This window comes from Tupaia chinensis, unplaced genomic scaffold, assembly GCF_000334495.1.
Source record: "Tupaia chinensis unplaced genomic scaffold, TupChi_1.0 Scaffold000094_1, whole genome shotgun sequence".
Lineage (NCBI taxonomy): Eukaryota > Metazoa > Chordata > Mammalia > Scandentia > Tupaiidae > Tupaia > Tupaia belangeri.
Genome location: NW_006159556.1, coordinates 3,723,687 through 3,735,930, shown reverse-complemented (window position 1 = coordinate 3,735,930; position 12,244 = coordinate 3,723,687). Strand labels below are relative to the sequence as shown.

The following is a 12,244-nucleotide window of genomic DNA, read 5'->3' as shown; positions in this document are numbered from 1 at the left end:
TTGTTTTTTTTTTTTTTTTTTTTTTTTGGCTTCTTTTATCAACATCTACTCGGCCCAGGATACAATGGAAACATGCTTGGCATTATTGTTTTTTTGTTTGTTTGTTTGTTTGTTTGTTTTTTCATTGCTCCATTGAGGAGTTCTCACATATCTAAAAATACTTTAAATATAATTACAGGGACCAGCAGATAGGGTAATAGTTATGTTGTTGGGCTCCCATGTAGACGACTGCAATTCAAGTCCCAAACCCAGTGGCTTGAAACTCACGCTAGGCACTTGTGTGTGGATGCCCAAAATCCCTAGAGGAGAATGGAGGAGAAGGGATTGTGGCATGGCCATCCCTCCTAGGGGGTAATTTCTCATTTTCTGTCTTTCTGTATCTCTGAGAGCACATGCGCCCTATAGCAAAAATCTCTCTTAAATATATATATATATATATACATATATATATACACATGTATACACACACACACACACACACACACCCTGTCTCTAACACACACACACCTTTCTATAGAAGACTTGTTGACTTTGAGTTTTCAAATTATTTTTCTATGAAATTCACTCTAATAATGACTTATCTCTTATAGTCCACTGATATAGAAATAAGTATGAAATACATAGCTTTGCCATTAAAACATGTGGGTATCAGCCAGCTCCATGTGTGGTGGTTAAGGTGGCTGGATCCACGTAGTTGGCCACTTTCTTGGAGTCCCAGACCTAGTGGCTTGAGAAATATGCCAGACATGAGTGCATACGTGCCAAAATACCAAACGGAGAAAGAGATGGAGGAAAGGAAATATAGACGGCCATTCTCCATGAGAGGTGCTTTTTCCTCTCCTCTGTCTCTCTGACTCTATCTGGCAAATGCATGTGCCCTCTAGCAAAAACAAACAAAAAAAGGGAGGGTATGTTTTATAATTTCAGGTAATGAACTGTTATTTTAAATGTTGTAATGGTTTCTGGAAAATAAGAGAGAAATATAAACATGGGAATATTAACTTCATTAAATTATTTCAAAGATCCAACAAACATTCTGCTGATTTCTTCTGCAGGGGTAAGTGATGCTCAACAAAAATATATACTCAATTTGATATTAAAATAGAAGCTCATACATTATCATCTTCTGGGAAGATTGGTTAAGTATAATTCTCCTTGTGTAGATCTTGCTACAATCCTGGCCACATTAGTCATTTAAAGATGTTTGGTGACAATGAAGATGAGAGAAAAAATAATATATATGATGATGTTATATTAACTCATAAAGTGACTGTTCAAAATAGAAGAAAACGTTGTATACACTCGTGCATATCTAGATAACAAAGGATGTTTTTATTTTTGTATTTGTGTAACCAAAAGCACTTCACTAATGATCTAATTTTTCTTTTCTACTGACATCGTCATCTTATACATGACTCACTGAAAGAAAAAAAATTAAGGAAAAGTTATATAAGCTGCTAGAAAGAGAAGAATAAAATGCATGAAGCAAATATTACCTTTCAGAACACCACATATTACAATTAAAGTTGCAGGGACCTGCAGTTGGCGTAATGGCTATGTCACTGGACTCCCATGTAGTTGATTGTGGTTTGAGTCTCAGACCTGGTGACTTAAACTCATGCTGGGCATGTGTGCATGTGTGTCCAAGATCCTGAGAGGAGAATGGAGGAGAAGGGATTGTGATTTCTCACTTTCTGTCTCGCTGTCTCTCTCTTTCTGGCAAGTGCACATGCCCTATAGCAAAAACCTCTTCAAAAAAATAATTAAAGTTGCAGTAAGTTTTAGAGATAAAATGTTAGTTGAATTTCTTTTATATGAAAACCTGTAATAGTGAAGTAGAACCCTATAGAAAACTAATAAACTAAAAAAATTGATGTTAATTAAAACAAAATTTTGCAGAAGAAAACACAGACACAAGGTGGCAGATGATGTAGAGGTTCAGGTAGCCAGATTCCACATGGCCAACTGCACGGGTGAAGTACCAGCTTAGCAGCTTATCAAATACACCAGGTGTGTGTACATGCATGCTCAAAAATCCCAACGGGAGAATAGAGGCGAAAGGATTGTGGTGATTGTGGCGTGGCCACCTCCCTGGGAGTGATTTCTCACTTTCCCTTATTCTCTGTCTCTGTCTTTCTGCTGAGTACATGCACCCTATAGCAAGCTAAAAAGAAAAACAAACAAACAAACAAAACCCACAGACACTATCAGATTCAAGTGAATAACAGTTACATAGTTATATTAATACAAATTGATCATCAAGTTAGACTTTATTACTGTCATAAGGAATTTTGAGAGAGAGGATATTTGTGTTATTTTGGGAGAAGACGCAGTTACCAGAACTAGATGTTTCACTTAAATTAATAAAGCACGACATAACAGTACATTGTTTGGAAATACTGGCGTGGATTACATAATGGTCAGAAATGTTGAGTTGTGCATGAGAAATTAGCTGCCAGTTTAACTGTTTCCTCCTCTACCCTAGAGTTTTCTTTCTTCTATTATTCCAGCACAGGTGTACAAGCATATTCGAATTGTTAGTTGTGGATAGGCTGTGATGGAACAGAGAGCTTTATAATAAGCTTTAGTATAAGCTTTCTTTAGTCTAAACTTGTAAACAATATACAAACATTCTACAAATACTTTAAAAATTAAAAACCAAGAATAAATATGATAATAATAATACTACGAATAATAAAAACAGGACCTGGATGTAGTCAACTGTCAAAATTGTTAGAAAGAAAACAATGAATAAAAGAGAGTTCCTTATATTTAAGAAAAATGAGTTTTATTTACATTTTAATTTAAAAAATGAGTTTGGGATAAAATATTAATGAAAAAAAAATGAGATGAGTTAAGCCAAATTGCAGAAAAGAAGATTTTGACTTGGAATCTGCTTTAAAGCTAGTAGGGACAAGAGGAGTAAGAGAAGACTGGTCATCAAATCCCATGGGATGCCAGTGCACTGCATAGGCTTAGAGGCTGACGGGTGGTAGGAGGTCGCTGGTCACTGCGCTCACTTGGCGACACAGGAAGAGCAGAGACACCCTGTGGATACATGGAGGGTGGTAGGTAGGAGGGAGGGCTGTTGTATAGATGGTTCCAGACTTAACAAAGGTTTGGATATATACTTTTTAAAATAATTATTTAACTTCCTGTGTTATTATTAATTTTTAATTTAACCACAGAGAGACAGAGAGGAAGGGAAAGTGAGAAAACAAATTATGCATTAAGGAACCAAGGACAGAATTATTTCTTACCATTAGAAGCTTATTTCACCTTGGTGTTGTTTTTTAAAAAATTGATGCTATTTTTAGTAAATTTTTAACCAAATTTTTTTGGTGTGTATTCTTACCTGATTCATGCCTTTTCATCTTGCCATAATTAGTATTATAATAAGCTCCGCTACTATTAAATGCCTTTCTCATGACACTGATGATGCATAATTAGAGATTAATATCTTCAAATTAAAATGTACTTAGGCAATGTTTGAAGATGTTTTTATTTTTATTTTTCACACATTTCTTATATATTATGAATCTGAGTTATCAACATCTACTCGGCCCAGGATACAATGGAAACATGCTTGGCATTATTGTTTTTTTGTTTGTTTGTTTGTTTGTTTGTTTGTTTTTTCATTGCTCCATTGAGGAGTTCTCACATATCTAAAAATACTTTAAATATAATTACAGGGACCAGCAGATAGGGTAATAGTTATGTTGTTGGGCTCCCATGTAGACGACTGCAATTCAAGTCCCAAACCCAGTGGCTTGAAACTCACGCTAGGCACACACACACACACACACACACACACACACACATATAGTTACAACCAGTGACATTGTTTTAGAAATCTTTGTTAAACACTTGTTCTAAACAACTATATAAATTCTATAAATTCAAATTACCAAACTATGAGCATTGGGATCCAAGGTCTAATAATCCCATATAAGTTCAAAATGAGGGCCAGCCTGTGGCTTGGTGGTTAGGATGGCTGGATCCACATGGCTGACTACGCAGCTGGAGTCTCGGACTCAGTACCTTGAGAAACATGCAGGGCGCATATGTGTGTTCCTCAAATCCTGAAAGGAGGAAGAAATGGAGGACACTCGGACTCGGCACCTTGAGAAACATGCAGGGCGCATGTGTGTGTTCCCCAAATCCTGAAAGGAGGAAGAAATGGAGGACAGAGATTGCAGCGTGACCATTCCTTATGAGAGAAGTGTGCTCTCTTTCTCTCTCTTTCTCTCTCTCTCTCTTGCTCTTGTTCTTGTTCTCTCTCTTTCTCCAGGGAGCACACATGCCCTATGGCAAGAAGGCACCTTGAGAAACATGCAGGGCGCATGTGTGTGTTCCCCAAATCCTGAAAGGAGGAAGAAATGGAGGACAGAGATTGCAGCGTGACCATTCCTTATGAGAGAAGTGTGCTCTCTTTCTCTCTCTTTCTCTCTCTCTCTCTTGCTCTTGTTCTTGTTCTCTCTCTTTCTCCAGGGAGCACACATGCCCTATGGCAAGAAAAAAAATTAAAGAATCATTTATTTAATTTTATTATTATTATTTAATTTGCTATAGGGTACATGCACTCACTAGAGAGAGAAAGAGATAGAGATAGAGAGAAAGAAAGCAAGCCACTAGATCCAAGACTTAACCTGCAGTTGGCCATGTGGAAGCCAGAACCTTTAACCACCATGCCACCTGCTGGCCTCTCTGTCATTTTTTTTTTTTTTAAAGTAGGAAAATATGTAGCACCATTGGCAAGTAATACTCACCAATAGGGAATGAGGTAAGGAATCACTTCGTGGCCGCACACTGAAGCCACTGTGACAATGTGGCCGTGATTTCTCTTCATCATCGGTGGAAGAAGTGCTTTTGTGATCTTATAGATCATTGCAGAAAGAAAAACAAAACAGAACAAAAACATAAACAATGACACGGGTAGTTTTATTTCTGTTAAGACAGGAAGACATTTGAGAGAACATTTATAATGAAATGAAGCCTGGGCCAGGATCCCATGATTACTCCTATATGTACAGCCAGCAGAAAGGAAAAGAGCAAAAACATACTGATTTGAGCTGGCATGGAGTGCTGTGCTTGGTGCATCTCATGCCAAGGACCCATGTCAATATCCCCCCTTCTTCTCATCAGAATCACACAGCTTCTTTTTTGAATATGCTATCTAAACAGGATAACTAAGAGGAAAATTCAGTTTTCAGAACTGAACAAATTCCCCATGATAATCTGATCTTGTGGAATGTTTTGATTTGGGTTTTCCATTCTCTCAGGTTCTATTCTGTAAGAACTTCTGTAAACACAAAGAGCCAGAACTGCCAAGTCAAGCCAGACTTCTAGTCAAACAAACTTGATTCGTGATTTAAGGCAAAGAGCAGGCCAGTTTCCTGCCCAGAGGTCTGTAAACTCGATTATGAACTTCGTCTAACTTCAGAGAAGGGTTAGACATGCACAAACCAGAAAGGTTTCTGACTCACACTCACCCAAAAATGTCCTAGGATGTTGACCTCAAAGGTTTTGGTAATCTCGTCATCCTTGGTACTGAGGAGGTCGGCGGGATATATGGTCCCAGCGTTGTTCACCACGATGGACACGTCACCCACCTCTTTCTTTATCTTTGGGAATGGAAGGAACACATTCACTGTGTGTGTTATATAAACTCACAGTTTTAGGACCAAAATGATCCCAGGATCAGATTCTTTGTTCTACTGGGTGAGATCTCTCAGAATTTCGGGCAGGAATGAGCTTCTGGGTTATATAGAGGGTGCAAAGAAAATGCTGTCAAGTGTTTGTTTTAACATCTAAATTTAAGTACTCAGTACATCACTGATTTTGAAAACTTATCCATAAGATGAAATTAATATTTGTCTTAATAAATTGATAAATAAGTTCTGACCATATATACATATATATATTTATATATACATACATTTTATATATATATATAATTAATTTTCCAGATAGCATGTGCATTCATCAAAGAGAGAGAGACAGACAGAAGAAGAAAGAGAAAGGACCCCTGCTGAGCCAGCTGGTGGCAGGGTGGTTAAGGCAGCTGGATCCCACATGGCAGCACGTGTGGTCTTAAACCCGGACACATGAGGAACATGCCAGGTGTATGTAGGTGTCTGCCCCAAATCCCAGGGTGAAGGAGGAGGTAGAGGAGGAGGGATTGTGTTATGGTTATCCCCCATGAGGGGTACTTTCTCACTTCCCCCTCTCTTTCTCTTCTCTGTCTCTTTCTAGTGAGTACATGTGTCCTCTGGCAAATTTTTAAATGGGATATGGTTATGCCGCAATCCCTTCTCCCCTATTTTCTATTTTTCTTGCCCAGGTATGCACACACACCTGGCATTTTTTTTTTTTTTTAAGACTCTGGGGCCAGAATTTGAACTGCTCAGTAGATCTGGCTCCCTTAACTACTAGGCTACAAGGCCTGCCCCCAGTCACCTATTTTAAACATGTTAATTTAGTAATCCTGCTTCTACTACCTGGTTCTAGATATGTGAGCTTGGTCTGTCTTAATCTCTCTGGGTCTTAATTTGTTCATTTGTAAAATGAGATTAATAGGGTTATTGTAGAAATTAATAGGATTATTGTAGACGACAATAGTTTATTGTATTGCTTGGTTCACTGTGAGCATTTGATATCTATTCCTTTTGAAAAATATCATAATAATTATCAATATTACATTTTCTAAGGAAGACTCGACTAACACCAACATAAATAAAATCTCACAAAGAGAATTTTTTTTTCGAAAGAATTACTGCAAAAGTAATAGAACTAAAGCAAAACTAGAAAGTGATCCACTTTCCCTGCTGAAAAATTGTCTTGGTCAGTCATTCCATGTCACTGAGCAAACTTCTGATCTGAATGAAATTGATTAACTGTATAAAGGGATAATAGTGGCCAGAGTTGAGTAGGATATGTACAAGGAAAAAAGTGTATATTCTCCCTTAGTTACGTAACTACTTCAGATAGCAGAGGCTAAAATCTAATTTCAACCAAGCAGTCATAAAGAATCTTTTCATTTTCCACATCAGTGGCAGTAGATGCAAAGCCATCTGAAGAAACTGTGACCAGAAATCTCACCTGATCCACACAGCGGTAAATCTCTTCTCTGTTACTGCAGTCTACTACGAACGCCTGTGCGGTGACCCCTAGTTTTCGGCATTCTGCTGCAGTCTCCTCAACACCACGCTGTAATTGGGAAAACAAAATTATTATTAAAAAAAATTTTGCTATAGGGTACGTGTGGTCATGAGAGAGAGAGAGAGAGAGAGAGAGAATGAGCAAGTCACTAGGTCTGGGACTCAGACCATGGTGGGCCATGTGAGAGTCCAGTATCTTAACCACCACACCACCTGCTGGTCCTGGAGATAAAAATCTTTAAAAGATTATAATTCAAGGGACCAGCAGGTGGTGCAGTGGTTAAAATGCTGGGCTCCCACATAGCTGACCATGGGTTGAGTCCTGGACCTGGTAGCTTGCTTTCTCACTTTTTTTTTTTTTCTCTGTCTCTCTCTGGTCAAATTAAAAATAATGATAATGATGATAGTAATAATAAAATAAAAATAAATAATTTTTTTTTATTTACTTTTTTTTTTTGAAGAGTTTTTTTGCTGTAGGGTGCATGCGCTCACCAGGCAGACAGAAAGAGACAGAGAGACAGAAAGCGAGAAATGACCCCCCAGGGGGGATGGTCACGCTGCAATCCCTTCTCCTCCATTCTCCTCTCAGGATCTTGGGCACACACGCACACACGCCCGGTGTGAGCTTCAAGCTACCAGGTCTGGGACGTGAACTGCGGTCAACTACATGGGAGTCCAGCTACATAGCCATTACGCTAACTGCTGGTCCCAAAAGTAAATAATTCTTTTAAAAAAGATTATGATTCAAGCCAACTTGGTGGCACAATGCTAACACATTGCTCAAGTGATGCTGGATCCAAATGGAAGATTGTGGGTTCAGTTCCCTGGTTGACATATAAGTGCAAGGCACCCTGCGCCCATGAGTCTAGCTGATTGGGAATGGGGAAGAGGGATGGATCTTGGGGTGAGACCTTGTTGAGGGTACTTGTTTCTCTCTGCCTCTCATTCTCATTAAAAAAAAAAAAAAAACTTAAGAAAAAAATTAAAATTCATGTCCAAAATGCTGCCTTATTTGTAGGCAAACTTCTTGAGAGAGACTGCTTGCCAAATTAGCAATGACCTTTTACTTGGCTTTTCTGTCAGAAAATATCATATTAGCATCAAACTGAAAAAAGAATTCTTCATGTTTTTCTAGCGTTTCATCTTGGTTTGATGGTTTCCAGTAGGCAGTTTCTCTATTGCAGGCTACTCTCACAGCTTGAAGAACATTCATGAAAGATGTTGCTCTTTCTGTTGTCATGGAAGGGGATCGTTGCGTATGGAGAAGAAAAGAAAACCCACCAATCCAGGTAACGCACATTTACTGAGCGCCAACTAAGTAGTAAGCAGGAAAGTGCTGCGCAGTGATTCTAAACTAGTGGGAATCTGGAACTATATTTGTCCATCGTACTTTTTTTGATTCTGATTTATCCTCCTACGAGAAGGAAAGAAAGGATCCTTCTTTGAGAAAAACTCTCATAAGGAGACAGTGCTAGTCCCCTGGGATATAATACTATACTCTTCGGGTGTTTTAGAGTGAAAATGGGCAAGGAACACCAGATTCCTGCTTGTGGAACCTTGCTCTTCACTCCAGACATGGAGACAAAATCACTTACTGTCTCAGCCTAAAGTGAAAGGTCTCCTTCCTAAGATAAAATTGCCTTAATAGTCGTTGACCTGCATTTCTGGAAAATTAGAATATTTTTCAAGTCTTGACATATGTTGACCTTTAGTAAAAATATTTCAAGGGTTTTGCTTTTTTTTTTTTTAAGTACATGCACTCAACAGAGAGAGAGAGTAATAGAAAGAAAGCATCCCCCAGGGGAGATGGTCATTTCACAATCTCTCCTCTAATTTTCCATTCTGTTGGGATTTAAGGCACATATGCACACACACACACACACACACACACACACACACACACACGCACAGCTGGCACATTTTTCAAGCCACTGGTCAGGGATTTGAGCCACAGTCAGCCATGTGGGACTCAGCTCCCTTAACCACTCGGTCGGTGCTGGGCTGATCTTCCAGTGTCTCTCACTTTTTTTTTTTTAAAGAGTTATTTATTTTATTTTATTTATTTATATCTTTTAATTTGACCAGAGAGACACAGAGAGAGAGACAGAGAGGGAAAGTGAGAAAACAAGCCACTGCCAGGTCCAGGACTCAAACCACAGTCGGCCCTATGGGAGGCCATGGGAGCCCAGTGCCCCAGCCACCATGCCACCTGCCCACCCCTCCAGCATCTATTGAGCAGTGCATTTTTTCTGTGCCACAGAGCTGGCTCTTAAGCTATTTTATCATGGCTTCCTTCTAATTTTACTTCTTTCCTGGGCATTACTAAGCCTTTTCATGGATTTATACATATATATATATATTTTTGTTTTGTTTGTTTGTGGAGAGGGTTTTGCTATAGGGCACATGCACTCACCAGAAAGACAGAGACAGACAGAGAGACAGAAAGTGAGAAATCACCCCCCAGGGAGGATGGCCCTTCTCCTCCATTCTTCTCTCGGGATTTTGGGCACGCACGCGCACGTACCCAGCGTGAGTTTAAGCCACCGGGTCTGGGACTCAAATGGCAGTTGACTACGTGGGAATGCAGCGACATAGCCATTACGCCATCTGCTGGCCTCATTTATATTTTTAAATAAAGGATTGACAACAGCAAAAAAAAGATTTTCTCAATTTGCCCATTCTTTTCTTCTAGAAAGTTTACTATAATCTCTTCAAGGATCAAACTGGTAAAAAACCATTTTCCTATATATCAATTTATCTATTATATAAATGTACATATCTATTAAATAAAAATGTATTAAATTTTTCCTTTTGTAGTATTCTTTGCTTTTAGTTCAAGAGACTTTTTTCTTTTCTTTTGGAGAGGTTTTTGCTATAGGGCGCATGCTCTCGCCAGACAGAGAGAGATAGAGAGACAGAAAGCGAGAAATCACCCCCCGGGGGGATGGCCACACCGCAATCCCTTCTCCTCCATTCTCCTCTCGGGATCTTGGGCAAGCATGCACACGCACCCGGCGTGAGTTTAAGCCGCCGAGTCCAGGACTCGAACTGCAGTCGACTACATGGGAGTCCAGTGACATAGCCATTACACTAACTGCAGATCCCTAGAGACTTTTTTATTTTTAAGGGAGTTTTTTGCTATAGAGTGTATGTGCTTGCCAGAGAGATGGAGAGAGACAGAAGTGAGAAATCACTCCCCAGGGGTAATGGTCATGCCTTAACCCCTTCTCCTCAGGATCTTGGGCACACATGCACAAGTTCCCAGCATGAGTTTTAAGTCACTGGGTCCAGGTCTTGAACCACAGTTGACCATATGGGAGCCCAGTGATGTAACCATTTCACCATCTGCTGGTCCCTCAAGAGACATTTTTGAAGTCCCTAGGCAGTAGGTGCCAACTAGACATGATGACAAAGAACACAAGAGAGTAATGATATAATATCAACTAAATCTTACCGTGATTTGTGAATAATTTGATTCCCTGCCTCCCCCAAAAATTCAGGCAGCTAGTGGGGTGGTGGTTAAGTCAGCTGGATCCCACATGACCAACTGTGCAGTTTGAGTTCAGACCTAGCATCTTGAGAAACACATTGGGCAGGTGTGTATGCATGTCTAAAATCCCAAAAGAAGGGAGAGTTGGAGAAGGGACTGTGGCGTGATCATGCCCCATGGGGAGTGCTTTCTTGCATTCCCTCTCTGTCTGCGTGTTTCTCCTGCAAGCGTGTGTGTCCTCTGGCAAATTAAAAACAAACAAAAAAATCACTGCTTATGTCTCAGTATGTTCCCTTTGACTAACCAACCCAATGTATATGTAGAATAAGGTTCCAGGAATTGATCAAACTTTTTTTTTTTTTGAGAGGTTTTTGTTATAGGGCGCATGTGCTCGCCAGAGAGACAGAGAGACAGAAGGCGAGAAATCACCCCCCAGGGGGGATGGCCACGCCGCAATCTCTTCTCCTCCTTTCTCCTCTTGGGATCTTGGGCACGCACACACATGCGCCCAGCATGAGTTTTAAGCCACCGGGTCTGGCATGCAAACCGTGGTCGACTACATGGGAGTCCAGTGACATAGCCATTACGCTAACTGCTGGTCCCGGAATTGATCAAACTTTGAAAAAGAAAAATACAAAGATAAGCAGGGTCTGCCCTATAGTCTAATGGGTGTGGATCCGGATCCCACATGACTGACTGGGGTTTGAATGCTGGCCCCAGTGGCTTGAGAAACATGCCAGACACGTTTGCATGTGCAAATCCTGACAAGATGAAGAAATGGAGGAAAAGAGACTGAGATGTAACCATATCCCACTGGGGGGTGATTTCTCCTCTCCCTCTCTGTCTCTCTCTGTGCCCCCCAGCAATTAAAAACAAAGAAAAGAAAAAAGAAATTTAGAAAGATAAGCGCTCGCTAACTCGATTTTTAAAATAGATCTGACTTTGTCATTTGAAAAGGTTGGCAGATGTATACATTACCTTGTTAATGTCCCACAGAACCAGTCTGCTTTTTTGCTTCGCAAACTCATAGGCAGTCAGCCTGCCTATGCCGTGCCCAGCTCCGGTAATAAGGACAATCTCCCCAGCCACAGATTTTCTCTTCCGGGGAATGAAAAACTTGACCAACGATTCCAAGTAGGAGTAGATGATGGTGATCAGAAGCAGGAGGAGATCCAGGATAATGTTCATGGCTGTGGTCTGTCTTCTGGCTCTGGCCTCCTGGCGTTCTGTCACAGACACCCTCTGCACAGAGCCCCAGGGAAGGGTTGTGTCAGGTGTTGACAGGACAGCCAGGTTTAGACAGCTCTGGAGGCAGGCTCTGGCCACGTGTCCTAGTGGGCTGGATACATCTTGGGTTTTTGAAGCGATGCCAATTGCTAGCAAAAACACAGGTCGTGAGAACTGAGAATATGCTGCCTGGACTTGCCTGAAAAACAGTTGTGAACCGCGTGTCACCATAAAGCTTCTCTTCTAGAAATCATTCTGGAGATATTGTATCAGTGAGTGATTTCTTTTGATCTTTCTAGAGAATTTGTTTTTAGTAAGGGAACAAGAGAAAATAGAAATAGTATTACTGGGACTGTCGGACGGTGTG

General features: G+C 40.3%; 1 protein-coding gene across 1 annotated transcript in view; it reads right to left on the bottom strand.

Annotated features, from left to right (window-relative positions):
* Positions 1–11,946, bottom strand: part of HSD17B13 (hydroxysteroid 17-beta dehydrogenase 13) — a 19,639-nt gene extending 7,693 nt beyond the window's left edge. The window contains exons 1-4 of the mRNA XM_006143266.3: positions 11,629–11,946; positions 7,102–7,209; positions 5,493–5,624; positions 4,770–4,876 (exon numbers count right to left, since the gene is read on the bottom strand). Of these exons, the coding sequence (XP_006143328.1) occupies positions 4,770–4,876; positions 5,493–5,624; positions 7,102–7,209; positions 11,629–11,838 (557 nt within the window). The 5' untranslated portion in view covers positions 11,839–11,946. The remainder of the gene's footprint in view (positions 1–4,769; positions 4,877–5,492; positions 5,625–7,101; positions 7,210–11,628) is intronic.
* Positions 11,947–12,244: the final 298 nt, after the last annotated feature.